Source organism: Physeter macrocephalus, chromosome 3 (genome assembly GCF_002837175.3).
Source record: "Physeter macrocephalus isolate SW-GA chromosome 3, ASM283717v5, whole genome shotgun sequence".
Taxonomy (NCBI): Eukaryota; Metazoa; Chordata; class Mammalia; order Artiodactyla; family Physeteridae; genus Physeter; species Physeter macrocephalus.
The window spans coordinates 20049934-20076689 of NC_041216.1; the positions used below are offsets into that span (position 1 = coordinate 20049934).

At 52.2% G+C, this 26756-nt stretch overlaps 1 protein-coding gene across 1 annotated transcript in view; it reads right to left on the minus strand.

Annotated features, from left to right (window-relative positions):
- IGSF21 (immunoglobin superfamily member 21) overlaps positions 1-26756 on the minus strand; it is a 248486-nt gene that overhangs the window by 76366 nt on the left and 145364 nt on the right. The window contains exon 3 of the mRNA XM_024125725.1: positions 8384-8505. Within this exon, the coding sequence (XP_023981493.1) occupies positions 8384-8505 (122 nt within the window). The remainder of the gene's footprint in view (positions 1-8383; positions 8506-26756) is intronic.

A 26756-nucleotide genomic window follows, 5' to 3' on the forward strand; every position in this document is an offset into this window, starting at 1 on the left:
GACTGTACCTCTCTGTTCTTTCATGTCATCATCTATATAACAGGATTCAATGAGTCTGAGATCTGCACTCCACGAGATGGTTGCTCGGGTTAAACCGACGATGGATGGAACAAAGCTTTGCTGACTGTTTGAAATGACAATTCCATATCTGGATAAGCTGTCAGCCTATTGATTCAAGAAACCTTTACTGAGGGCCTGGGCTTCCATCCCAGGCCCTGTGTCAGGCGCTGAGGACCTAGAGATGAAAAAGGGAGGGTCCAGTTCTAAGAGACAAGACCCAAGAGGGACAGCTGAGAGCAGGCATCCCTGCAGAGCACTTCCTGCAGGCCCGACACAGAGGGTGGGTCCAGGAACTCTGCCCTAATGGATGCTCTGGGGGTGGGAGGCTGGGCATGGGGTCCAGTGAAACTTCTGGCTCAGAAAGTGTGGGTACACTCCACCTTTGGGGGAAATTCCAGGGGGCTGTGGAAGGGACATCTTGCTCCTGAGCCCCTTGCTCCCCAGCCAAGGCCTTACTCCCCGAGGAGCTCAGCACCGGGCCCAGCGCACTGCTATTGCTCTGTCTGCTGATAACTCGCGGTATTTGGTGTGGGGTCGGCCCAGCCTCCTGAAACGGCTGGTGCCTGTGAGGTCGCCCTGGACTGGGAGGTCACTGGCTGGCCCAGCTGTTCTGTCATCTTTAAACCAAACGGGTTTGGCCCCTGGGGGCCTTAGGACATGGTCTGTCGCCCGCCGGCTACCGGCAGCAACGAGAATTATCTGTGCCTTGCAGCTTCCCGCTGAATTCTTTGGCCCCATCTGCACATCGGAGCTGATGGGAGGTGCTGTGTGCAGCAGAGCTTTCCAAATCTCGCTGCCAACATCTTTACCTGGAAGACTTTTTTAAAAGACTGCTTTCCCAGGCCTTGCTCCAGGATGCTTGAATCAAATTCTGTCTTGGTGGGGCCCAGGAATTGATTTTTTTTTTTTTTTTTTTTGCGGTACACGGGCCTCTCACTGTCGTGGCCACTCCCGTTGTGGATCACAGGCTCCGGACGCGCAGGCTCAGTGGCCATGGCTCACAGACCCAGCCGCTCTGCGGCATGTGGGATCCTCCCGGACCGGGGCACGAACCCGTGTCCCCTGTATCGGCAGGCGGACTCTCAACCCCTGCGCCACCAGGGAAGCCCCTGGGAATTGATATTTTTAAGCAACTCCCAAGGTGATCCTAATGCAGGTGGTGCACTGATCGGCTTGTGGTGTAGACACCACGGAGGGTAGCTCGTGCTCAGGTGGTGTAACTGGCAGCCTCTCCTTTAGGGCGCGGTGGGCTGTGAGGGGAGCACTGAGCTGAAAACTTCCTGGGAGGCAGGCTGCAGCCCCGACTCCTAAAATATTCCCTGGTTTTGATGTGGGGACCCAGCTGCCACTTGGGGTTGGAGACCTGGGGTGTTCAATTCTGATGCTACTCAGAGGCAGCTGTTATGAACAAAGTGCTGAAAGGGCTCACGGTTATCCTTACAACGTCACTGGCTCATTCGCTTCTTGGGTGGGAGAGAGAGGAGTGGGTTTACAGTGGGTCAAGGACTGGGTGTAACCTTGATGGTTCCCTATGAGCAGGGTCTGAGCTCATCCACTCTCCCAGCACCCAGCACCAGCTGGGCACATAGTAGGTGTCCAACGTGTGTTTGCTGAGTGCTCAAATAAATGAATAAATGAAGGACCAAGTCCTGTGCAAGCAGCACGGGTTACGTAAGTTCTGGAGACAAAAGGTGTATGGTCCACTATAACGTGCAGAGGGAGGTGAGCTGTGGAATTCACACTTGCAGATCGACAAGGTTCAGAGGGCACTTTTTCTTGTACCAACGGTGGAGAAGGAGTTTGCCCTGCCCGCTAACAGCTGACACTACAGAAGGGACACGGAGCATTTCAAAGGGAAACAAACCCCTCTCTGATCTTTGGACCCCACAGTGAATATGTCTGTTTTAAAACCAACCCCGTTTTTCCTTTGGAACAGATTCCAGAGAGCTGTGACTTTGAAACCTCCGCCTGCCTACCTGGAGCAGCCTTGCTACTACTTCAGGACTTCCCTACCTGCCTCCGTGCCTTTGCACACACAGTGTCCGGTACCTGCAGTATCCGCTCCCAGGGTCCTCTTTGTCTAAAACCTACTTAGGCTTCTAGGGCCACTTCAAATGCCACCTTCTCCACGATTTGCCCGGCTCTCCATCTCTGAGTCATCATTGCATTACATCTGAATCCTCTGCATGATAGCCATCACTTGATTACCTGAATTGTTAGCTATTTATCTCCATGTTTTATCTCCTCTTTCCTTTCATGCCACAAATATTTATAGCTCCTCTCTAAATGCCAAGTAGGTTCTGAGGTCACTGAGATGAAAACGATAGAGCAGAGCCTCGGAGGAGCTTATGGGCTGGTGGGGTGGGGGGAGAGGGAGAAGGTTTAAGCTCCGTGGCGGTAGGGGCTGTGTCTTGCCCACCTCTGGGCACTGTGCCCCCCGCCCCCCACCTCTGTGCCTTGAATGCAGCAAACACTCAATATGAGCTATCAAGAGACTACACGAACGGATGCATCTCAAAGTAATAAAGGAAGTGGCATTTCTTTCCGTGTCCTCAATCCTCCAGGCTCCTTTTTCATTTACTTGGTTTCTCCCACATCTTCCCCCTCTGATAAATATGAATTAGGAAGGTGTAACTGTGCACTCACGTTCTCCACGAAGCCCCCAGGCTCTGCCCCATCCCCCCACCCTCCCAGCTGTTCTCAACCTCCTGCAGGTTTGGGGGCGGGGGAAATGGAGCATGGTCACGTGCTCACAGCGTATGGCAGTCAGACCCGGGAGAGAGAGCCTGCTCTCAGCCCTCACCTTTGCCTCCTGGCCCCTGCCATCCCGAAGCGGTGGTCCAGCTCCGTCTCCCAGCTTCACTCAGGTTTGGAATCTAAGTCCTGACACCTATGAAGAGACCTCTCTCTCCATCCCCAAACCCCTCTGAGGAAAGCTTTGTCTTCCTTTCCTGACCCCTCCAGCCCATGCTCGGCTTGGCAACCAGGGTGAGCTTTACAAGACACATCACGTGAGACCCAAACCTTCAGTGGCTTCCAGGACGCTGAGAAAAAAAGCCAACTTGTTTCCTTGCTCCCTGAACTCTGGCCACGCTGGCCCTCTGGCAGCTCCTAGATCACGCCAAGCTGTTTCTCACCTCAGGATCTTTGCACTTGCTGTGCCTTCTACCTGGAATGCCCTCCCTACCTCCAGCCTGGTCTGTCGGGCTTCTTTTATCCTACAGATCCCTGCTCAGATGTCTCCTATGAGAAACCTCGTAGCACGCTACCCCTTCCCCCCACCGCCGCCACACTCCACGACTCTCATCATCTCCATCACATTCCCTTATTTCCTTCATCACCTACTGAAGATATTTTTCCGTATTCTTTCAAACACATTTTTATAGTCTGTCTCTCCTCACCCCCTACATCGTAAGACTCACCAGAGCAGGTCTGATTATGTCTCGTTCACCATTTTATCACCAGCACCGTCCCTGACATACAGCAATTGCTCCATTCCTTTGTGATAAATAAATGATGCCCGGGTTGGGGGAAAGTGAGGAGGCCTGAATTCCTTCTTCTAAAGTTTATCCCGCAGCCGTGAGCGCGTCAGTGAAAGACATCCACCACGCCTTCTACCACTACCTCATCCACTCCACAATCATCTACAAATTGTCCACATTGGGCAGGGGGTGCTGGGCTGGGCGGCTGGGGAGATGGCAGTGAAGACATCACCCCCAATCCCCATCCTCGTGGGGCTTCCGGCCGAGTGCAGGAGGCACTTTGAATACCCGGTGTCTGGGCAGTGAGTGTGGGAGGGGAAGGGCACTGGGGTGCCTGGCCCAGTCTGGGCAGTCAGGATGGGCTCCCTGGAGGAAGCAACATTTAAGCTGAACCTGAAAGGATGAGCAGGGTCTTGGCAAAGAGAGGTGGGCAAGGCGTGGGAGGGGCGCACTCTTGAACCCTTGAGTCTAGATTTCCCTCACCGCCAAATGAGGGCCAGTGAAGCCTGCTTGGTGTTCCTAGGGACACCCTGGGCTGATGGGATGGGACATGGACTGCAGAGGACTTCGGGAAACAGAAGGCACAACGTGTGGTTGGGGGAGCAGGGGCTGGTGAAGGCTCGCTGTGATTCACCCTGACCTCCAAGGAGGTCACAGCTGCCATCTGGGGATGGCCACATTCTGCAGGGATTAATGAGTTTTGCCCACACAATCCTCCCCTCAGTGAGGGGGGGTCCATCCATCTGGTCCACTTGTGCCCAGACTGATGGAACAGGTGAACGAGGCCCGAGGCAGGGCCTGAGAGGGCAGGGGTAGAGGATGGCACATGCGCAGGATGCCCGCAGGTGGGACTGTTACTAATATCCTATGTCCCCACTTAGGGGCCCCTGAGAAACAGAACCTGAGACAAGGAATCAGTTGGGAGCCGCTGGCTTATTTAGGAGGGTATCCCAGGCAGCTGGAAAGGGAGTGGGGATTGAGCGGGAAGGAAGTCAACACAGGTGCATCCTGGAGGTTATTCAGTCCCGCTGGAGAACTCGGGGACAGTGGAGAAGACACATCTGAGTTGCCCCACTGGAGGGACGAGGGGACTGGGGTTTCATCTAACACCTCCCATCAGTCATTGGCCGAGGCTGCTCCCAGACTTCAACTCCCTGGCACTTGGGCTCCGACGTCTGCCACACCTGCCTTGTCCCCGCCATGGATGGCTCCTTCCCAGCCCACAGGTCTCAGCCCAGGGCCACCTTCCTGGGAGGCTCTGCCTGCCACCCCATCACCTTAGTCCTCCTGGCACTGCAAGCGGCTCGCCCCTTGTTACGTGATCACCATCGGACTCACATCTTTGTGGAATGTGTCATGATAAATTTATTGACGCCTTGCTTCCCTTGTTTCCTCTCCGTCTCCTCCACGAGAGTGTAAAGCCCTGTCTTTCTTGTTCCCCACTGGATCCCCGGCACCTGCATCATACCAGGCTCCTAGTAGGTGCTCAGTTAAATATCCTTTGAAGGAATAAATTATTGTCAATTCCAAACTGGGAGTTCTGGGCTCTGAGGCTCAGAACTAGAAAGGCATTTGATCGATGGACTCTTTGGGGTGTGCGGAGGGGCAGTGACCTGCCCAAGAGGTCATGAACTGGGGCCCCACACCTGCACCCCCCAACCTGGGGACAGAAGCCCTGTCACCCCACCTGACTCCCATCCCTCCGGGAACCCCACCGGTGGGAGGAAAAGCTCTGGGATTCCCTAGGGCTCCCCTGGCTGCCCAGAAAATTGCTCTCTGCCAACTCTTGGTAATCTTCTCAGTCTCATTCTCTTCCCACTTTCCCCAGCTGAAGAGGAAGCGGCCCAGACAGCTGCGGAGCTGGGACTCTCTCTAGATGAGATGCATTAATTTGTAAACATCTTCATTTATATGTAAATGTGGAGTCCCGCACCCCTCACCAGCCCTAACGAAGCCCTGCAGCCTGAGAAGCAGCCTCAGCCAGCCAGCACAGCTGCTCCTGCCGCTGCAACTCTCTGTGATTGGATCAGACCCTCCAAGAGGGTCTGCTCCTTCCTTCCCTTCTTCTGCGGCATCCTTGAGGCCCCCCTGCCCTGCTGCTCTATGCCTGGGAAACCCCCCCCCCACATTGTAACCAAGGTTCCAGAAGAAGTCTGGGGAAGAAAAGAGCACTGGCCGCAATTGAGCTGCTGTGTGACCTTGGACTAGTCTCTTACCCTCTCTGAGCCTCGGTTTCCTCAGCTGTAAAATGAGAAAGGCGGTGTGGTGGAGAGGTGAGATGAGGTCCAACCAAATTGATGTTGTTATAGCAGGGGACCCTTGGGCAAGTCCCTTGACCTTGCTGAACTTTGACCCCATCTGTAAAATCAGGACTACAGAAAATAATAATAATAATAATAATAATACCTGCCTGCATTCCAGGTGTTGTCAGGGAGGATCAAGAGAAAGAGTGCACAGGGAGGGTTTTATGAGATTTGGGAAAAGGTGAGGGCATTTTTTTTTTTTTTTTTTTTTTTTATGATGAGGAAAGGAGGGCTTTTCTAGGCAATAACAGCATGCAGGCACCACCCAGCAACTATGGCTGCACTTTACGCAAAGTATTAACTCAATTCACGAGGTTGCAGTGAGCTTCTTCCTGTTGTCATTCCCTTTTAGAGACTGGGAAACTCAGGCACAGAGTTACCAGCCCAAGATTACACTGAAGCAAGGGGGTAGAGAGCCAGGATTAGAACTCAAGCCATCAGACATAAGTCTCATCAAACCCCACAAAGATTGTTTAAGCCAATCATATTAAGCCTGCTTTACAGGTGAGGACACCAAGGCAGAGAGAGGTCAAGGTCCTTATGGTCCAAGGTAACTCAGCAGGAAGTAGCTGGGCTGGGCTTTGAACCAGGTCTTTGCGTACCAGGGCTGTGCTCTGGATACATGAGATGGTGGGGGTCAGAGCCAAGGAAACACCCTGGAGACCATACCTGCAGCCGCAGGTGGGGGACTGAAAATGATGGTGTGTGGGGAGCTGTTGCTTCCCAGAGACCTTGGTAACCAGGCAGAGGTGTGGCAGGCGGAGATGGGTTTCTGGGAAGCCGGAGGTGATCTAAATGTCCACTTGTGCAAAATCATCTGTGGCTCCCAGGATAGCTATTTTCTTCTCCAAAATGAGTTTTTACCTTTTTTTTCATTTTGATGGTAACTGGTGGGTCTTAGGTGTGCTTTAAGGCACGCCAAATAATTTTTGGAAGCGGGTGTAGGAGAAATCATAAATAGATGGATGAAGCTACCTGTGTGGCCATTTGTACACCTCTTCGGAGCCCCTTCACGTCCACATTCTCACTAGATTCCCCCAACAAACGCTGGGTCTGAGCTCCTAACACAAAGCCCAGAGAGAGGAGCACCCAGAAAGGTCCTCCAGGGGAGCACACCCACCTTCCGTTCTTACCAAAGTGGGCATGGAAGGACTGCCAGCCAGATTCCCTACGCAGGGCTGGATTTACCCTTTGCAACCTTCTTGTCCCATTTTCTACTCTTATCCGCAGGGAAACTGACACCCAGAGGGCCAAGGAGGGTGCCCAGGGTCACCCACTCAATTTGCAAAGTTTATTGTGCACCTACTGTGTGTCAGGCCTCGTGCTGAGAGCTGAGGATGCAAGGTGAAGGGGGAGCACCCATTCTGTCCTGATGTTCATGGTCACAGAGAGAAGGACCAACCTGTGTGTGGAGAGTGGGGCCTTATCCTCCTGGCGGGTCAGGGGTAAGGCATAAGCGGGGACGCGGCAGGCACCCCACGAAGCACAGCGTGAGCCAGCTTGTCTCCTGCAGCGTCTCCCTGCGTGCCTGGTGTAGCCAGGTTGTCCTCTAGCTTTGGAGCAGACTGCCACTTTCTGCCTGGCCACCAGGCAAAGCATTTGTCTGTGTAGTGTGAAAAAGCATGCACACGTGTGTGTGTGTGTGTGTGTGTGTGTGTGTGTGTGTGTGTGTGTGTGTGTTCTGGAGGAGCCGCAGAGAACCGCAAGATCTCATTGGCTTTGGGGGAGGTCAGTTCTGCTGGGATGGCGGGCTGCCTAAAGAAGGTGTCCCACAGGAGGACCTGCTCGATTGGGTTCTGAAGGCTGATGAGGAGTTTACCAGGTGACCAAAGGGAACAGCACCCATCAAGTGTAAAGGGTCAGAGCAATAAAATAGGATTGGGGCCTTTTAGGCAGTGGGTGGGAGGGGAGTGGGGCCGTGGGCGCCCACACGCCTAGAACACAGCAGGGCCTAGAATGGGATCCGCTACCTTAAAGTCTTCTAGGAAAGGGGTAGGGGTAGAAATATTAAGTATCTCCATCCCCAAGGGCTCTTCCTTCGCCATCCTGTTGCTGCTTTGAACCTAGGGTCCGGTTGTTTAGGGTCTGTTTTCCTTCCCAGGTTTAGAGCCCGTGGGGAACAATAGGACATATTCCACAGGCTTCTGAATCAGATAGAGCTGGTTTACATCCCACCTCTGGCATTTCTGGCTGTGTGACTTTCGGCATATTGCTCACCCTCTCTGGACCTCAGTGTCCTCAACTGGAAAGGGGTTTGGAAAACCCACTTTGCAGGACTGTTGGAGGAGCCGTCTGGAGAGGCTGACATAAAGGGTCTGCTCCATGTGGCAGAGCTGCAACTTGACCCCTTCCTGCTTCTTCCCTCCAGGGGATGATTCCCCTGGGGAATGGGTCCCCCTTCTGCAGCAGAGCCCCAGCTCTGCCTTCCAAGCCCATGGAGGGTGATCCTGAGACCCGCCCCCAACTCCAAGAGCATTGCGTGTGGGATAGACATGAAAGGGCTGGAGAAGGGCCCCCCGGACACCGCCCAGCCCTCACCTCACGGTGGACTGGTACACCAGGTCCTCTCGCTTGCGGTAGTTCTCCATGTGGGAGAAGTTGGTGGAGAACATGGCGTCGAAAGTAAAGATCTTCTGCTTGATGGTGCCGCCATCCGTCACCTGCAACAGAGCACAGAGGGGTCATAGGTGAGTGCTCAGCCAGCCCTGCCAACCCTTTCCTCCAGGCGATGAGTGGGCTCCTGGGATGCTGGGGAGATGCAGGCAGCCCCAGGAGAAGCCTCTTGGGGGAGATGTCACAACCATCACTATTATCCTCCCAGGTCATCCCCACATTACTGATGTGCAGGCTGAGGCTCTGAAGTCAAGTGCCTTCCTGAGGTCCTACAGCTAAGAAGGAGTAGGCCTGCCTCTTCTTCTGGCCCTTTCTGATGCACCAGGTGGTCCCACTTCTGCATCCCACTTGTTGGCCTTGCAAAAATGACAAACAAACTTTGGGGAGCCGCAGACAGGGCCAGAGAGTGTGAATGTGTTTTGCAGAGTCAGCCAGAGTGCCAATGCCATCCCCGCCCAAGGAGAGAGGGAACGGGGGAGCAGGCTGGATAGAAAGAGAGAAGAACTGGGGCCAAGGGCAGTCACCTGTACCAAGATCTCATACGGATTCAAAGAAGCTAAATTGCAATAGTTTCTGATAAATTCTTCAAGGGAGAGGATCAGAATAGCTAGGGAGCCCAGAGGAGGGGCAGGTCCCATCCTAGGGATAGGGTAATCATGGAGGGCTTCCTGGAGGAAGCAGTACGTAAGTTGTCTTCTGAAGGAAGAGTAGGAACCAGCCTGGTAAATGGAGGGAGTGCTTTCTAGGCAGAAGGGACAGCAGGAGCAAAGGCCCTGGGGTGGGAAAGAAGCATCTGTGCTCAGTGAAAGGAGACTGTGTTCAGAGCGCCTGGGGCAGAGAGGAAGTGAAGAGAGCAGACTCTGAGGAGTGAAATGGGGGCCACATTAGGGAGGGCCTGGTGGGCAAAGGAACTCAACTCCCCCGAAGGCTAAGGAGGTGCAGAGTTTCAGATTCTATTTACAAGCTCCCTCTGGCCTTAGAAGAGATTGAAGGGACTTGTCTGGAGACAGGGGAACCTGGGGAGGCTAGGGAGAACCCAGTCTACTGACACCAGCGACGGAGAGAAGAGGACAGTGTGGGGGACTTGCCTGCCTCTGGCTGCCCTTGGGACAGGCCAGGAGGGGTGTCAGGAAGTCCCCATTTCACATAGGAATACGAAGGAGGCCCCGAGAAGGCAGGGGCTCTCAGGAGGTGATAATAAAGCCCATGCTGGAAGACAAAGGCTGCTCAGGTGCCCAGCTGTTCACAGCTGATTAAAAGCCGGACTGAAGTGTGCCCTAATCCCACCTGCCGCTGGTCCGCATCACCATCCCCATCCCCTCCCGCTAATGAAAGTGTTACTCCACAAAGCAGCAAGGTATGTGTTGTCACTGTTTCAATTATTTATCTGTTTACTCGGCTGCAGTTTTCCGCTTGTCTCAGCAACTCTATTATAGAGTTGCAGCCTCTTGCCGCTCAGTGGGGCTCCTCGCTAACAGCCTGCAACAGGGAGGCCTCCACTTCCTGGAAAAGTGGAATTAACTCCCTGTGGCTGTGTGCTGGAGGCAGGAGAGGGGGCTGGGGGTGGGTTTTCTCCAAGGGGCTTGGGGGAGGGGGGAGATGCTGGGATGGGGTTTCTCCAAGGGGCTTGGGGGAGGGGGGAGATGCCGAAAGGTGCTTCCCCAGCCCAGCAAAGGCGGCCCTGGAGCTGGGTCTGCCACCTTCTTGGGAAGACTGGCCCCGGGGCAGCTGGCCTCCTTTGGGCACATCTGGACCCCAGCTGACTTGGACCACATCTGTCTAGCCAAGGTGGTAGTGCTGCTGGTTTAGGGAACACAGATTCAGTGCAATCCAGCCAGCATTTATTGAGTGCCAGCTGTGTGCCAGCCACGAGCTACAAGAGTATGGCTCACCCTCCCCAAACCACAAGCTCATAAGAGTCGGAGACCTCTATTAGTACCGGGGTCCCCAGGGAGCCCCGGCTGGCGAGGGCTAGGGTGATGATAACACATTCACCAGCTCCAGGACCCGAGAGGGATCAGTGGTGGGACTTCCCACTACACAGTGTCTCCTCGCTGAGCTCACACCTCTGTGTCTCCAGCAGGCTCATCCACCGCTCATACACTTCACTTGTTCCCTCTCTGAGGGCTTTGCACTTTTCTGACTGTGCGTGGGTGCAGTCAGAAGGCAAGATATCTCATCCTCTGGTCCTCTCACAAGCTTCCCAAACAGGGGATGATGAGCATGGAGGAAGGGTGAGGAAGAGGAGCAAAGTACCTTTAAACCAGGCCCCTGAACTGGGGGACAATTTTGCCCCCTCCTCCTCCTGGGGACACCTGACAATGTCGGGAGCCAGTTTGGGTTGTCACAACTCAGGGGCAAGACGTGGTCCTCGTATCTACCAGGTAAAGGCCAGGGATGCTATAACCATCCTACGACGCACAGGACAAGCCCCCAAAGAATTATCTGGCCCCAAATGTCAACAATACCAAGGTTGAGAAATCTGCTTGAAGCACATCTCTTTGTATAGAGCAGAACAGACAATAATCTCCCATTTTGCAGATGAAGAAACTGAGGCTTGGAGAGGCAAAGTGATTCATCCGAGGTCCCACAATGGGCTCTTGGCAGAGCTCTGGCTCCCAGACCAGGGTTCACATCCCACCCACTAGGCTGAAAAGGGCTGAGGATGAACTAAGTGCCTCTCCGGCCCTCTCTCTCTACACTCAGCGGCTGCCTCATTAGGAGGCAGAGGATGCCAGAAGCCCAGCGGAGGTTTGAGTAATTTTCTCCTAAAGTAAAAGTGGAAGGCATCCTGCCTGTTTGACTTGCAGCCTCGCCTCCCTTCAGGAACTGCTTTTTTATCTCCTCCTAAAATGCGGCAGCCCTTATCGTCCCAATTTCAAATTTCACTCCATTTTTTTTTTTTATACAAAGGAGGAAAAAAAAATCTGTCAGTAAAACCGTCTCCTCAAATTTATTCTCTGGGACTGTGGTTTTTATTAGTGGGAAAATACACCCACACCCCACACGTACTCACACATACCCACACACCCCAGATAAAGCACTGAAGAATTATCTGAATCGTAAATCCCTGTTTCAGGCCCAGGGACAGGGGAGTTCCAAGGACGCACCTAGTTTTACTTTGGTTTTATTTACATCTTTTTCTCCGGGGCCCGCATCTGGCTGCTGTGGTTAAACTGGCCTCGGGCAGCCCGAGACAAGCAGTGATCTCCTTGCAGTCAAGGCATCCACTGTCCCAGCTCCCTGCAGCTGGCTCCCAGACCTCCCTCAGCCTCAGGGAAGGTAAAGGAAAGTAACAGACTCCAAATTCACTCTCAGGCCCCAGGCCAGTGGGCAAGTGGCTGTTTGCAAGGAGGTTATTCTGTAGTTCTTGGAGGTATGAACCCCTCAAGACAGAGGCTGGGAGGGGGTGGGGGTAGCCACAGGCTGTGGGCAGAGGGCATGGTGTAAGCCTGAGAAGCTGCTGCAAGACACCTTCCCTTTAGTTCCAGAAACATGTCGCCAGGCCTAAGACACGCAGGGACAGTTCTAGTCCCCATGGGAGAAAAAGAAATGAATTTCAGACACCGTTGCAGCCCATCACGAGCTTATTCACAGTCTGGTGGGGGAGATAACACCACTCACAGTTAAGTGAGAGGCCAAAGTCTGGGAGATCATGGCTGTAGCAACAGGTGTCATCTGAGGCTCATGGAGGAGCCAAGAATTCCTTTGGAGGGAGGGGTGATCACAGGAGTCTTCCTGGAGGAGGTGGGCCCTTTTCAGGGGGTATCTAGTCTCAGGCTGCTTCTCCCTGCCTATGGGAGGCTTTTGAGCAAGAAGCAATACTGATTTCCCATACCCCAGTCGAATTCTTGATTTTTGGTTACTACTTTGTGCTTTTGAGCAAGCTATTTCACCTTTCTAAGCCTCAGTTTCCTCATCTGTAAAATGGGGACAACTCAACATATCTTCTTGGGAGGATTAAATGAGACAAGGCTTGGAAAGATCGCCCAGTGTGTGGTCAATGCTCAGTGGAGACAGCTATTTTTATGAATGCTAACACTTCTCTGAACCACCTCTTTTTCTGTGTCCCTTCTCACTCTTCAGAGCTGGAGAGCAGAGTATCTCTTGCTGAAAAGTCAGAGGATGCAAAAAATCAGTAAATGAAAGAAGTGGCAGGTGGGTGGGAGGAGCCAGAAGCCAGCGTGGGCAACTGAGAGCTGGAGGGCTGGGGGTTGTGTGTGGGGAAAGCAGAGGCCCAGGAACTTGCTGAATTATTATATTATTATATCAGCCCAAAGAGGGAGCTCGAGGAGGCTCAAAACAAGGACATGGTGGCAGGCTAGTCTCGGGGGCTCCAAGACAGTTCCCCGGTGCCCATAGTGGGTTGGGACCAGGAGAGCAGGGCAGACAGAGAATGACAAAGCTAGCGGAGGCAGTCAAGGTGCTGCTGGAGAGCCAAAGATGTGCGGGTTTCCCTTCCCCAGAGGGAGATGTGCTTGTGTGTTCACTCACTCATTCATTCATTCAACAGATTTTTAGTGAATCAATATACAGGGCTTGAATGCGAGCTACTTCTAGAACATAAGCTCTGTGAGGGCAGGTCTTTATCTGCCCTGTTCATGCTCCGCCCCCAGAGCTGGGCACCTGGTTCTTACTCAGTAAATATTTGTTAGAGTGAGTTGAATCCTTACCACATTCCAGGCACTGGGGTCACCATAAGGAACAAGAGAAGCCATTCCTGCTGCTCTACAACACAGACCCGCCCCCAGAACAGCCAGCTGTGCCCACGCCCCAATTTGATGGGGCTTCCCAATAGGACCAGGCCCAGCGGGGAAGGTGGAAGGACCGTCCATGCAGTGATGCTCCAGAAGGAACCAGGATGGACCTGAGGTATTTTTTTTCAGAGACCATTCTGAGACAGGCTGGGACCTGGGACCCTTTGCTGCAGTGCTTGTACCTAGACAAATTTCTCCTCAAGCAACAAATACAAAGAAACTATATGGAACTAAAAATAACTGAATGCACGCACAGTTGGGGCAAATTCTGGACCAAAAGATACAAAAAGACCCAAAAACACCCATCTACCACTTCTGAAGAGCCGGGAGCAACAACTGGGTGTCGGAGCAAAAGCAGTGTACTGTGCGTGCCCCCTGCACACAAAACACCACAAAGGGACTGGGGTAGAACACCTAAGCCACCTATCTGGACACACCCCTACCCTCACCCCATCTGAGGAACCAGCTTGCCCCCCTGCTCCGCGAGCCAGCAGGGAAACCTGTTACTTGTTCTCGGGGCCCCAATAAAGCCTTGCCTGCATTTCTTGTCTGGCTTCTAGTCAATTTCTATTTATTGGGAAGGTCAAGAACCCTGGTCGGTATCCATTCCCCAACTGATCAGCTACACTGGATGGAGACCTGGGTTCTAAATCTCTCTGCACGTCTCGCTTCTCCAGGCCTCAGTTGCCCTAAATGCTCAATGAAGAGACGTGGGGCAGGGTGACCTCTGAGGGCCATTTCTACCCCGAATGCCCAAATGTTCTGATTCTAGAACAGCTGGCCCTAGAGGCCACACCTATTCACACTCTGTTTGCCCAGCCAAGGCTCAACAGCTGCCCACGGGTCCCAAGCCTGCCGGACCGTGTCCCAGGGCACCGGCTGTCCCCAGCCAGCAGATCTGGCTTCAGCCAGGCTGGGTTGATTTTCAAGTGGAGCCACCAAAGCGTGGCAAACGGACTGAGTCCAGCCAGCTGCGTGGGGGCCTGCAGGGCCGACCGACCGGAGTTTTCCATTTGAAAAACAAATAAGTCTCCAACTCTAGCCTCTTCCCAATGTCTCTGGGTGCCCTCATCCGGAAGAGAAAAAAAAGAAGGGTGGAAAAATCAGCTCCCCCACCCCCCAACCTCCTTCTCTTTGTGTTCCACAAAACCAATTACAGGTTGGAAATAGCTGTAATAAACTTGATATTCCACTTATGGGCCAATCCCGCCGCAGCTGGAAAGTGTAATAGTGGCAGAGAGTGAAAACTGCTGGTGTATTTTGCTGGAGCTGTTTAAATTACCTGCCTACATCATCCCAACTCCTCTCCAGCCGCGAAGGAATTTGCTTTCCTGGAAATGGAACAGCTGAGGTTTCTGTGGCTGGGCAGTGAGAGGGAGAGTTTGCAAGGAGGGTTTTTAATGAACTGATTAGACATGGAGGAGTGATGACGCCTGGGCTCCAGAGTCAGGCCAGCCCAGGTTCAAATCCCAGCACCGGCAGGTTCCAGGCGGCTCCCAGGCTATTAAAATGGGCAAGAGCGGGCTTCCCTGGTGGCGCAGTGGTTAGGAATCCGCCTGCCAATGCAGGGGACATGGGTTGGAGCCCTGGTCCGGGAAGATCCCACATGCCGCGGAGCAACTAAGCCCGTGCGCCACAACTACTGCGCCCGCGTGCCACAACTACTGAGCCCCTGTGCCTAGAGCCCACGCTCCACAACAACAGAAGCCACCGCAATGAGAAGCCTGCGCACCGCAACGAAGCCTGCTCGCCACAACTAGAGAAAGCCCGCGCCCAGCAACAAAGACCCAACGCAGCCATAAATTAATTAATTAATTAATTAATTTTTAAAAATGGGCAAGAGCCGTGGCTGCCTTATAGAGTTGTAGATGCAGGGAAAGCGACACTGAAAGTGACGAATGGTGGCTAGAATGCTGGGCCAATTGTGAAGAGGCTCAGTTCCTCCTTGGGGGCTGTCACTTCCTGGCTCTGTGTTCTCACGCAAGTCACCGATAGTCTTGGAGTCTCGGTTTCCTCATCTGTAAAGTGTTTATCGGACCTATGCCCCAGAGTTGTTAGCAATACTTTTAAAAAACCCAAATATATGTGAAAGCTTCTGGTAAAATGTGATAAGCATATCTAAAAACTTCTGCCATGCAATCGTCACCTAGAAGTCTCTTCCCCACCTCCCTCAACCCCGAGTGCCTAGCATGGGATTGGCACATAGTCTGTCCTTATAATGTACGTTTGCGTAGTGAATCAATAAGTCAGCAAAGGAAGGAATGTTCTAAAGTCTACTTAGATGTGTCTCCATCCAACCACTCAGAAATTACGCTGAGAAAGCTCCCTCCGAGGCCCAGTGCAAAGATCAACTAGTGTTAGAGAAAGGCTTAGATCAAGTCGGCCTCAGCATAAGGCTCAAGCCATTTGTGCATTCAAGCATTCGCTTACTGACTGAGTTCCTTTCATGAGCTGTGTTCGATTCCGGGAGGACAGCCATGGACACAGCAGATGAGACGGTGAAGAAACATAATCATCTCACTTAAATGTCTGAGATGGGTGTCTTCCAACTCCTCCAGCAGAATCTGAAGCCCAGGAGGGCTGCGACTTTGTTATGTTCAAAGTTGTATCCCCCACTCCTAGGACAGCTGGCTGCAGAGGGGGCTCTCGGTCAATGTTTGTACAGAAATGAACATGTCTTCTATAGATGCAAAAACTGAAGCCACTGAAGGGCTGCCGCTCACCCAGGCTGCCCAGTCTCAGTGGAGGAGTGAAGATTTGAACCTGGGTCTGATTCCGAGGTCCAGAGTGGAAGTGGCCCAGGCAGTAGAGTTGATGTAGTATTGGGTTGGGGCAAGGAAGGGGGAGCAGGTGTTCTAGGCAGAGGGAAACCAGGGCAGGGTGCAGGGCACCTGCTCAGAGAGGAGCAAGGAGAATAAAAATGGAGAGGAAGAGGGGACAGCGATGCAGCCTCCCCCTGGCTTACTGTGTAGCAGGAGGGGCACAGCGTTCCTGCCTTCCTTGTTGCCATGGTGACCCTGGACCACACTCTACCTCTAGAATCCCTGCCCACCTGTTCTCCACCCTGAGTCTGCTCCTGCATCTCCTGGGCCTGGGAGCTGGGCCAGGGGAGCAGCCACAGAGAGGAGAGGGCAGGCTCCCCTGGAGCCTGGGGGAGGAGGATCCCGGATTCCCCGGGATAGCAGGGAGGGGTGGGAATCCTCAAGTCAGGTGCCACTCACCACTCTGGGTGGCCAGATTCCACCCCCACTCCACCTCCCTTGTGAGTCCTGGCTTCTGGCAGGGCTGGGCTGGGGGTAATTGGCTTCCCCTCGTTTGTGTGTGTGCGGGAGATCCGGTTTTTAACAGAGACAGCTGGTGTCATAAATTGCTTGTCTCATCTGGTTACCGTGCAAAGGCAGACAGCAACTCAGGGATGAGGTGTGGGGCGGCCCGGGGGGCCGGGGGCTGGTAAGAACGGCAGGCAGAGGCGCGGCGTCTGGCTTTGTGGGCACACACATGGGCAGAGCCTATGCAAGTGTGAGACGGTGCGTGTGCAACGGGAGGGAGCACAAGGGGGTCCCAGGGGCTGCCGGCGGCCAGCTCATGTGGATGAGCATCCCTGCAAATAAGAAAGCCTGTGCTGGGGCTTCCCTGGTGGCGCAGTGGTTGGGAGTCCGCCTGCCTGCCGATGCGGGGGACACGGGTTCGTGCCCCGGTCCGGGAGGATCCCAAAAAAAAAAAAAAAAAAAAAAAAAAAAGAAAGCCTGTGTTCGGGGGGTGTGGGGATGGACATCTGTCAGCAGGGGCGAGTGGACAAATCTACATGCCTCTAGGCTTCCAGGCTGCATATAAGGAAGTATATGTGCGTGTGTGTAAAGCAAAGTAATGGTGAGAATATTTAGTGTAGTTCTAGATGTGTGGGGAAGAACATGAGGGTTTGTGGGTGTATAAGAAAGATTGTGTGTGTGCACAATCAAGGTTGTGTGTCAGTTGTGGATTCATGGTGTGTGTGCACATGTGTGTGCGTGAATGATGCCTGTACCCACGGAGTAAGCCCAGTTTACACACCCTGTTCCCTGCTCTGGGCCGGGGGATAGGGGACATCAGCTGGGGTGGGTGTGTGGGGGGCATGTGTCTGAGAAACGCCAGGCTGGGAGACACCATCACGCCAACGCTGTCCTCTTGCCATGTCGACCGCCGGGGCAGGCTCCCACCAGTCAGATGCAAAACCACAGTCAGGGCCCAACCACCTGAGCCCCCAAACTCCGCCAGACACAGGATGCTCTGACACCTCCCTCGCCATCTCCTGTGTACCCCCCAAAACCCACGCTGCAGGGGCTGGCAGGCAAGAAGCAGGGGAGACTGGAAGGACCTGGATAGATGCTAGACACTGAAACTTCTGTGCACAGCAGAATCACCTAGCCAGGTGGGAGTAGAGTTTGAAAATGTCAATTTGCCTGGAAGCCCATCCCAGAGGTTCAAATGCAGTGAGTCTTGGGTGGAGTCCGGATTTGGGATTTTTAACAAGCCACATGGAGTCAGTTGAATGCAGGGGTTGGCGACCACAATGGGGAGACACTGCCCTAACTCCCATGGACCCTCCCCCAACCAAGGCCTCTGCGCAGCTTTCCCCGCTGCCATACCCTTGGCGCCTGAGAGGCCCGGCCACTCAGCGCAGGAGGGACCCTTGACTGTCCAGAACCTGCACATTATAGAAGGCCAAACCAAGGCCTTCTGTGAGGGGAGAGACAGGTCCAGGGCCACGCAGGAAGGAGGTGACAGGGCTGGGAGCCAGGTCCTTGGCTCCGAAGCACCTCCTCTTTGCACCACATCCCACTGATGCTTGGGACCCCAGAAACCAAGGTTCACCATCAAGTGGTGTACAGATGCGGCACCGGGGCTGTTCTTGTCCATCCTCTGCCTTTGGGCCAGGGTGGTCACACCCCAATCCCTGCTGTCTCTTCCATGCCTCCTGATAATGATCCCCAGCATTAGAGATGGGCCCCATGGTCATGTAGTCACCCCAAAGACAGGGCTCTTCCCAGTATGGCTAAAGCTCTCCCCTGCCGTGTTCTGGAAGCAGTGGGGCAGGGATGGAGGAGGAAGGAGGAACTTTTTCAACCATCTTATGTCTCCCTGACATACCTGCCCTCAGCCTTCATTCCTCGAACCCAAGTGACTACACTTCTCATTCATTCATTCATTCACGTGTTTGTTCATTCATTCAGCACCTCCTGGCGGCCAGGCCTGTGGACAGAGGGTGCATCAGACAAGGTCCTGGCCATCAGGGAACTCCTAGAAAGGGCAGGGAAGGGGGATCACAGAAAGAAACATCAGCAGCGCGTGCTTGCCTGCCATGGGCTGCTCGGCGTGGAATGGAAGTGGCACAGGGCAGACAAATAGAGAGCTCTGCCAGGGAGAGCTCAGGCAGTACCCACAGAAGAGGGTACACTGAGCTGTGCCTTGGAGGAGGGAGAGGAGTTTGCAGGGCAGACAAGAGGACGCAGGAGGGCACTCCAGACACAGAGGATGCCAGACAAAAGTAAGAGAAAAGGCCAGGCATGGGTGAAAAGTGACGGGGAGTTTCAAGATGGATTCTGTGGGATGCTGGGATGCGGAGTGTGGCCATGGGAGCTGGACCCCATGTGATGGGTCTGGGTTTGGTAGTGATAGTCAGAATGCTAGGTTCAAATCTAATTCAAGATCTTGGGCAAGTCACTTCACATCTCCCTGCCTCAGTTTTCTCATCTATAAAATGGGGGTAACAGTAATACCACCTCATAAGTGATAGGCTGCAGGATGATTTTTGTTCTTCCACGTAAATTGCTTAGAAAGGAGCCTGGAATACAGTAAAGGCTCAATAATTGTGTGCTAACTTTATTAGTTCTAAAATGCTTAGCACGGTAGCTATTACGTAGTAGAGATTATTATTGATATTATTTTGTCAGAGGGAGATGGGGAGCCACGGAAGGCTTCAAGCAGGGGAGTGACAGCTCCCACCAGGGTCAAAAAGATCCCTTTATCTGCAGTGTGGACAACACAGCTAGGAGCAAGCAGGTCTGGCCTGGGAAGAGGCCTTTGGAACCGAGAGAAGAGATCACTTTTCCAGCCCCCTTTTCAGGGCTGTGACTTGATGTTTGGATCCCCCAAGCTGGCTGGGCAGGTGTGGGTGGGGGTGGGGGCGTGGCTGAGTCTTGTCTGATCCCAGCATCTGTGTGTCTGTGTGCAATCCCCTGCCTGTGACACCCCAAACAGCGTCCCGCAGTGCCATGCTCAGCGCTCAGTCCCCATGCCACCCCCTGGGCTGCCTGTCAGCGAGCACACCTGTGCAGACAGGTTGCGTCCAGCAAGGGCTCATCGTGGGGACAGATGCCCAGCTTGTGCCAGTCTGGCTGACCGACACAGTCAGGAGGGGCTGCCCGTAGTGTGGAGGGACCTCGCTGTGCCAATCTGCAGGCCCTCCACACTCGGCAGGCGCTGCAGATGACCAGCCTTCTGTCAGCATGATTGGGCGCTGGCAGACCAGTGGACATGACCCATCAGCCGCCTGCGCCAGGCTGCCCACCTGCTATCCAGGGGGCGGGGTGCGCCAGCGAACACTGCTAGGCTGGCACATCCTGCCCACTGTAATTAGCACACGGCATGTGGGCAGCCGGCCCAGTGGAGCCTGACTGTCTGTCCGTCTGCAGCTGCCCCGGTCAGCCCCAGCAGCCTGCCGGAGAGAAAGAGTAAGAGCCTGGGCCCCCTATTGGCTCAGCCACTAAGTGGCAGTGGATGCTGGGAAAATTGCATTCTCTCTCTGAGCCTCAGTTTTCTTATCTGTTAAATGGGGCGGAGATGGCTATCTTTAAATTCACTTCCTCCTAGTTCGTGCAGGTGGTGTTAGCAACAGGCAAACTCCGAGTAGCATAATTCTGCGATCTGAGGGGTGACACTAAGCTTATCCAGCCCTGCTCATTTATTTCTTCCTTCAACAAAGATTCACTGTGTCTCTACTATGTGCCAGAGACTGTTTTAGGTGCAGGGGATAAAGTCATGAACAAGCCAAAGACCCTCTTCTCCTGGAGACCTCATTCTAGTGGGAGGAGACAGATAATAAACCAAATTAAGGAATATGGAAGAAACACATCAGATCAGGACAAGTGTCCTACAGACAATGAAAACAGAGTGATGGATGGAGGAGGTGGGGACCACAGCAGATTAGGCGGCCAGGAGAAGCCCGTTTCTGGAGCTTAAATTTCATATTTAAGCTGAAATCCCAGTGAGGAGGTGGGGTCAGCCTGCTGGAAAGAATCAAGTTGCTTTCTGCTCCTTATGAAGTCATGTTTGTTCAATGCTTCTGGCTTGTCATTTAGTTCCAGCAACACCCCTGTGGGCAGTGCCGCCTGCATTTTGCAGATGGAGACACAGAGTCACAGAGTGATTGCATTTGCCTACATGCCCACAGTCCAGATTCAGCTCGGGGAATACAATCCTTTTTCTACTGCGTCTTCACAACTGACTTCTACTTTCCTGAAAACCAGCCTTAATGTTTGTCAAAGACTGTGTGACCTTGCACTTGTCGCCCCCCACTACCCCAGCTTGGTCTTAACAGCATCATATTTTGTTCCCCCAACATTTAACTATGAACATTTTCAAACATAGAGAAAAGTGCAAAGAACGTTAAAAGCAAACATCCATATTCCTACTACCTACCTTCTGCCATGAGCTTGACCGTGTTTGCTTTATCATATAGTTCTCTCCCTCTATCCATCCATCCGCTTGTATTTACTTGGTGCATTTCAAAGTAAGTTGCAGACACCAGTACACTTTACTCCTACGTGCTTCAGCATGCAGATCATTAATCAGAGTTACACTTATTTCTAATTCTCTTTTGGTAAAATTTACATAAAATGAAATGCACAAATCATAAGTGCACTACTCAATGAGTTTTGGCCAATGCATCTACCTGTGTAATCCGAACCTCTCTCATGATATAGGACATCGCCACCACTCCAGAAAGATCCTCTGCCCTGCCCAGTCAATCCTTGCCCTCAAAGGCATCTATTCTTCTGATTTTTCTCACACCATTTTTTGCCTGTTTTAGAATTTCATATAAGTGGAATCATACAGTTGGTAGTTTTTAGTGAAGGCTCTTCTCTCCCAGCATAACTTTTTTGGGATGCACCCTTGCTGCTGTGTGTGCCCTTAGCTCATTTCTTTTTATCGCTGAGTAGTATTCTCTTGGAAGATGAGACCAGTTTGTTCAGCTGTTCTCTTGTTAATAGACACCTGGATAGTTTCTGGTTGGGCTCTGCTATGTATATAGCTGCTAAGAACATTTTTATACCTGGTTTTTTAATGGATGAGTGTTTTTATTTCTCTTGCTACTGCTCTGTTTGCCAAACAGCCAGTTCATTTCAACAAGTGTTTTCTGAGCACCTACTATGTGTCTAGCACCTACCTGTGCTAGACATGGAGGTGAGTGATCCCAGCTCAGACTGGGGTCTTGGGCTCTGAAGGCTCCAAGGAGGCACAGAAAGTCAGGAGTGCCTGCTAGGAAACAAGCGATCTGCATGTCACCGTGTTTTATCCTCACAATAGTTTGGTAGGATGCTCATTGCGACCCCAGTTTTCAGAAGAGGCAACTGAGGCCAGAGTGTTGAAGTGACCTGTCCAAGACAAGTGGCAGAGCTGGGCTTCAAACTAAGCGTGACTCCAAACCATGCTCTTTCCTTGTCCCGAATGATGCAGAAGCAGCAACCCAGGGAGGCTGGTGATCTGCTCAAGGTCACATAGGCAGTGCAGTGACAAGAACACAGGCTCCTGTTCTCCCAGTGCAGGGCTCTTTCCTGACACCATTATGGCTTCATCTTGGGAATCTTAACAGATTAGGTCTCAGTGTTTGTGGAATCAGCATTCCCTCCTAGAAATAAGGCTGGGAGAGCTGTGTTATAGAAAAGCCTGGGTTATCTGTGTGTATCTGTGTCCCAGTGCATGAGCCCATCAGACTAAACTTGTCCCCTGTGCTTGCTAATCTAGGACCACAGAGTTACAGGCCCCAGAAACCAGGCAGAAGCCTGAGTGTGAGCCTCTGGCAGATAGTGAGAAGTGGTGGAACCAGTGTTGAGATGGATAAATTATGTGGATCCGAAGTCATTTAATTAAAAAATAAAACCCTCAGTGTATATCAAATTAATACAATCGTCAGAGTGAATTTGGCCTCAGACAATGGTCTTGTGGGCCCAACATTAAGCAAATGAAGAAGGTGATGACAGTTGTTGGAAGAATAATTATTGTGTAGAGGATTAAAGATGGCTCCACATTCTTTGACACTCCCACAATGAGAGACAGGGGTTTATGCTCTCTCCTTCTGAACAGAGCATGTTCTGTGACTGTTTTGACCATCGGGATACGCAAAAGTGACAAGGCGTACCAGTTTCCATGCCCAAGCCTTAGGAAGCTGGAGACGGCCACTCCCTGTCTCTGTCCATGGTGCTGGACAGACCACGTGGAGAATGAAAGGGACCCCAAAGCCCAGCCTTGCCTGCACATGAGTGAAGCTGCCTTGACCCCTGCAGACCAGACCAGCCGCCAAACTGAACATGACCCAGTGACCCCTGGTGATGCCATTCAAAGCATCAGAATCACCCAGCCTGGCCCTGTTTGAATTCCAGACCCACACAATCATGTGATGTAATAAAATAGCTGATGTTTTAAGATGCTGCATTTCGGTGTGCTTTGTATGCAGCAATAACCGCAGCTGCACGCTTCTCTTCTTGTCAAGGAGGAATTCCATCTCAGCCCCCACCTGCACACACAGGACATGCCAGTGCCACCTCCATTGCATCGTGAGAGCCTCTATTCGATTGGAGCAACATTTGGGTGTGCAGGGGAAGAGGCTGTATCAGGTGGGGTCCAGCAGGAAACAGATAGTCCATGCAAAGAGGGTAAATGAGGAGGGTTCAACACCAGGTTTATTTACAAAGGTGTGAACAGAGCTGAGGGATCCCAGCAAGGCATGTGTGGTGGCACCTGGGGCAGGGACCAGTGGGAGCTGCTAGGTTTTTAAGGAGCAAAGGGAAAGGGGCAAAGGAGTGGGAATTTTACCTGCACCTGAGAGAGTGGCAGATGAAGGAAAACGCCACCCAACAGGAACTTAGGTAGAGGGACACAGGGAACCAGGAGGGAAGAGCTGGAGAATAAATACACTGTCCTCTCAATTTCACCTGTCTACCCCCATCTCCTGCAGGTGCCTTCCATTAGCCAAATACAACTGGGAGTCAGCCGACAAGAAAACCCATCGATGCTACTAGTACAGGTCAGCTTTCAGGCACAAAGGATGGAGAAGGTAAGAGTGGGTCTAGCGGGTGGGAGAAGATGTCCAGTGGGCCAGGAATCCAGGGAGCCAAACTTGAGTGGCTACCTAGCTCGGCAAATTTCCGTTAAACCCTGTTGCTTGTCTGGTTGACCCATAGCTGCATAAAGCAAGGTCCCACCCTCCACCCCACCACTGCTCCCCCACCAGACAGTTCAGATGAGTGTGTGGGAAACAGCGGCATCAGAGAGGCTCCCATTCAACTGTCATGTTTCTTCCCACAGCTGCCTCATGTCTGATAACCAAGATGCAGCTGATGGGGGAGAGAGAGCTGAGCCCATCTCTGCTTCTTCATCACCACCAGGCTCCGTGAAATGGGGGTGCAGGAGAGCTGAGAAAGGAAGGCTGGTCCTCCACCCCCTTGCCCTGTGGAGTAGGTCCCGCCTGAGATGGGTCCTCCTGAGAAGCTTGGGACTTGGAGACTCTGAGCCCCAACATAGAGCCCTGGGTCGTGATTTCCCCCTATAACTCTGCTCCCAGGGCAGTTCTCCAAGAAAAAGCATGAGAGGGGCCTCTAACTGACCCCAGGGCTGGCTCTGCAGCCTGCCATCCATGCAGTCATACGGGGCCCTGTGCTGAGAAGGTCTCACTCTTGGTTTAATGCTTTGCTGTTGCCATCTTGAAATTTGTAATCATTTTCGAAGGAAGGGCCCCATATTTTCATTTTGCACCCGGGACCCACAAGTTAGGTACCCAATCCTGTTTCCAAGCAAGCAAGAGGTCTCTGGGACTGATTCCTTTGTCTTGATCAAGACCCAGCGAACTTTCTCTGACAGTAAATATTTTAGGATTTGCAGGCTATACAGCCTCTGTTGCAACTAACCAGCCCTGATGTTACAGTGTAAAAGCAGCCATAGACAATCTGTAAACAAATGAAAGGACATAGCCGTGTTCCAATAAAACTCCGTACAAAAAAAAAAAAAATGGTGGGCTGGACATGTCCTATGAGCTATAGGTAGCCAACCCCTGGTCTAGATTGTAAGCCCCTCCTCTCCGTGTCTGCCTGTCTGATTCTGGCTCATTCTTGATGACTCAGCTCAAAAGCTTTTCCCAGCAGCTCCAGGGAGAGCACAGCTGCTTCTCTTTTGCCCTCACCCACACCACACCTGTACACGTTTATTTACTGAGCCTGAGCTAAAAGGCAAGTTTTGTGCTGAGCACAGGGGCTACAGTGATGAGCAAGAAGGCATGGTTACAGCCTTCCCGGAGCTTTGTGGTACCCACCCAGGGGGGAGCCCTAGGCTAAAACCTACAGAAGGGCAGGACTGGGATCCTTTTGTTCAATACCATTTTTCACCAATCCTAGTGTAATAATGTGGTGACAAAATACACAAAGGCAAGACCTTATGCTTACAACTTTTTTTTTTCTAGTTGGGCCACTTGAGCCCCTGAATCATCTTTGAGGTGGACCTGGTAGGTGTCTTTAACAGAGAGGTTGAGCAACTTGCTCCAAGACACACAGCAACAGACTAATGACAGAGCTAGATTCAAACTCCCAGGCTGGGCCCATTTCAACCATGCCCAGGAATTAGCACTAAGCCCTGATGTCCTAACAGAGCCAGGAGGGATGCCATGGGCAGCTGGAGTCATGGGTCCCAATGAGGGGTGTGTAGATGTTCTCACTCTACACTGGCTCAGCGCGGGAGGGGTGGCTGGTTTATTTCCTCTGGGGGAGAGAAAATTGAAAAGTCTGGTGCTGGTTCCTATTACAAGGAAACTGTTCAATAAAAATCACCCAGTATATTAAAAAAAAAATCTTTACCTGGCTTTGAACGAACACTTGGTGTTATTACAACGAAAAAAAAGTCCCATTTGCTTTTCATTATAGATCTGGTTGTATTTTGTTTTCTTGTCCCCAGACAGCAAGAATTTCACTGGCAGGGTGATTAAAAAAAGAAAACAGTGGGCTTTGGAGTCCAACAATTTTGGGTCAAAATCCCAGCTGGACCACTGACTAACTGAGAGACTGAGACTGTTCATTAACTTCTCGGAGCCTCAGTCTCCTCATCTGTAAAGTGGGGATACTGCTGCCCCCTTCCCTTGCCTTGGGAAGGGAAGGAGGCACATCCTTGCCTTGTGGCAAGGATGAAATGATGATGTTGCCAATAGTTATTACTCTGTGTTAAGCACCTTCATAAGACACGTGGCCCCTGCTCTCAGGGAGCACGCGTTGTGCTAAGAGAGATCAATCGTGCACAAATAAATAGAAAATCAAAAGAGAAAGATGATTTCAAGTGATCATTGCTATGAAGCAAACGAACCAGAAAGTGAGGGGCTGGAGAGGGACCTGGGGATTCAGTAAAAGGCCAGAGGAGGCTTCTCTAAAACCCATATGAGGACGGACCTAGAGACTGTCACACTGAGTGAAGTAAGTCAGACAGAGAAAGACAAATGCCATATGATATCGCTTACACGTGGAACCTAAAAAAATGATACAAATGAACTTATTTACAAAACAGAAATAGAGTCACAGATGTAGAAAACAAACTTATGGCTACCGGGAGGTAAGGTGGGGGAGCGATAAATTGGAAGATTGGGATTGACATACACACACTACTATATATAAAATAGATAACTAATAAGGACCTATTTCATAGCACAGGGAACTCTATTCAATACTCTGTAATGGCCTATATGGGAAAAGAATATTAAAAAGAGTGAATATATGTATAACTGATTCACTTTGCTGTACACCTGAAACTAATGCAACATTGTAAATCAACTACACTCCAACAAAAATTAAAAACAAACCCACATGATAAAGCACCAGCCTTGGAAAGGCATTTTCCAGGAGGAAGAGGTCAGAGCAACTGCAAAGGCCCTGAGATGGAGCTTGTTATGTGAGAGAAGAGAAAGGCAGCTGATGTGGCAGAGTGGAGTGAGCAAGGTGGAGAGTTGTGGGCCCTCAATCCAGAGAGCTACCTGGAGCCAGATCACACAAGGTCTTAAAAGCTGGTGCAAGGAGGTTGAATTGCTGCAAAGGGAAGGCGTTGTTGGGTCTTAAGCAGGGGAATTCTCTGACTTGATTTACCTGTTTAAAAGATCCCTCTGGGCTTCCCTGGTGGCGCAGCGGTTGAGAGTCCGCCCGCCGACGCAGGGGACGCGGGCTCGTGCCCCGCTCCGGGAGGATCCCACGTGCCGCGGAGCGGCTGGGCCCGTGAGCCATGGCCGCTGGGCCTGCGCGTCCGGAGCCTGTGCTCCG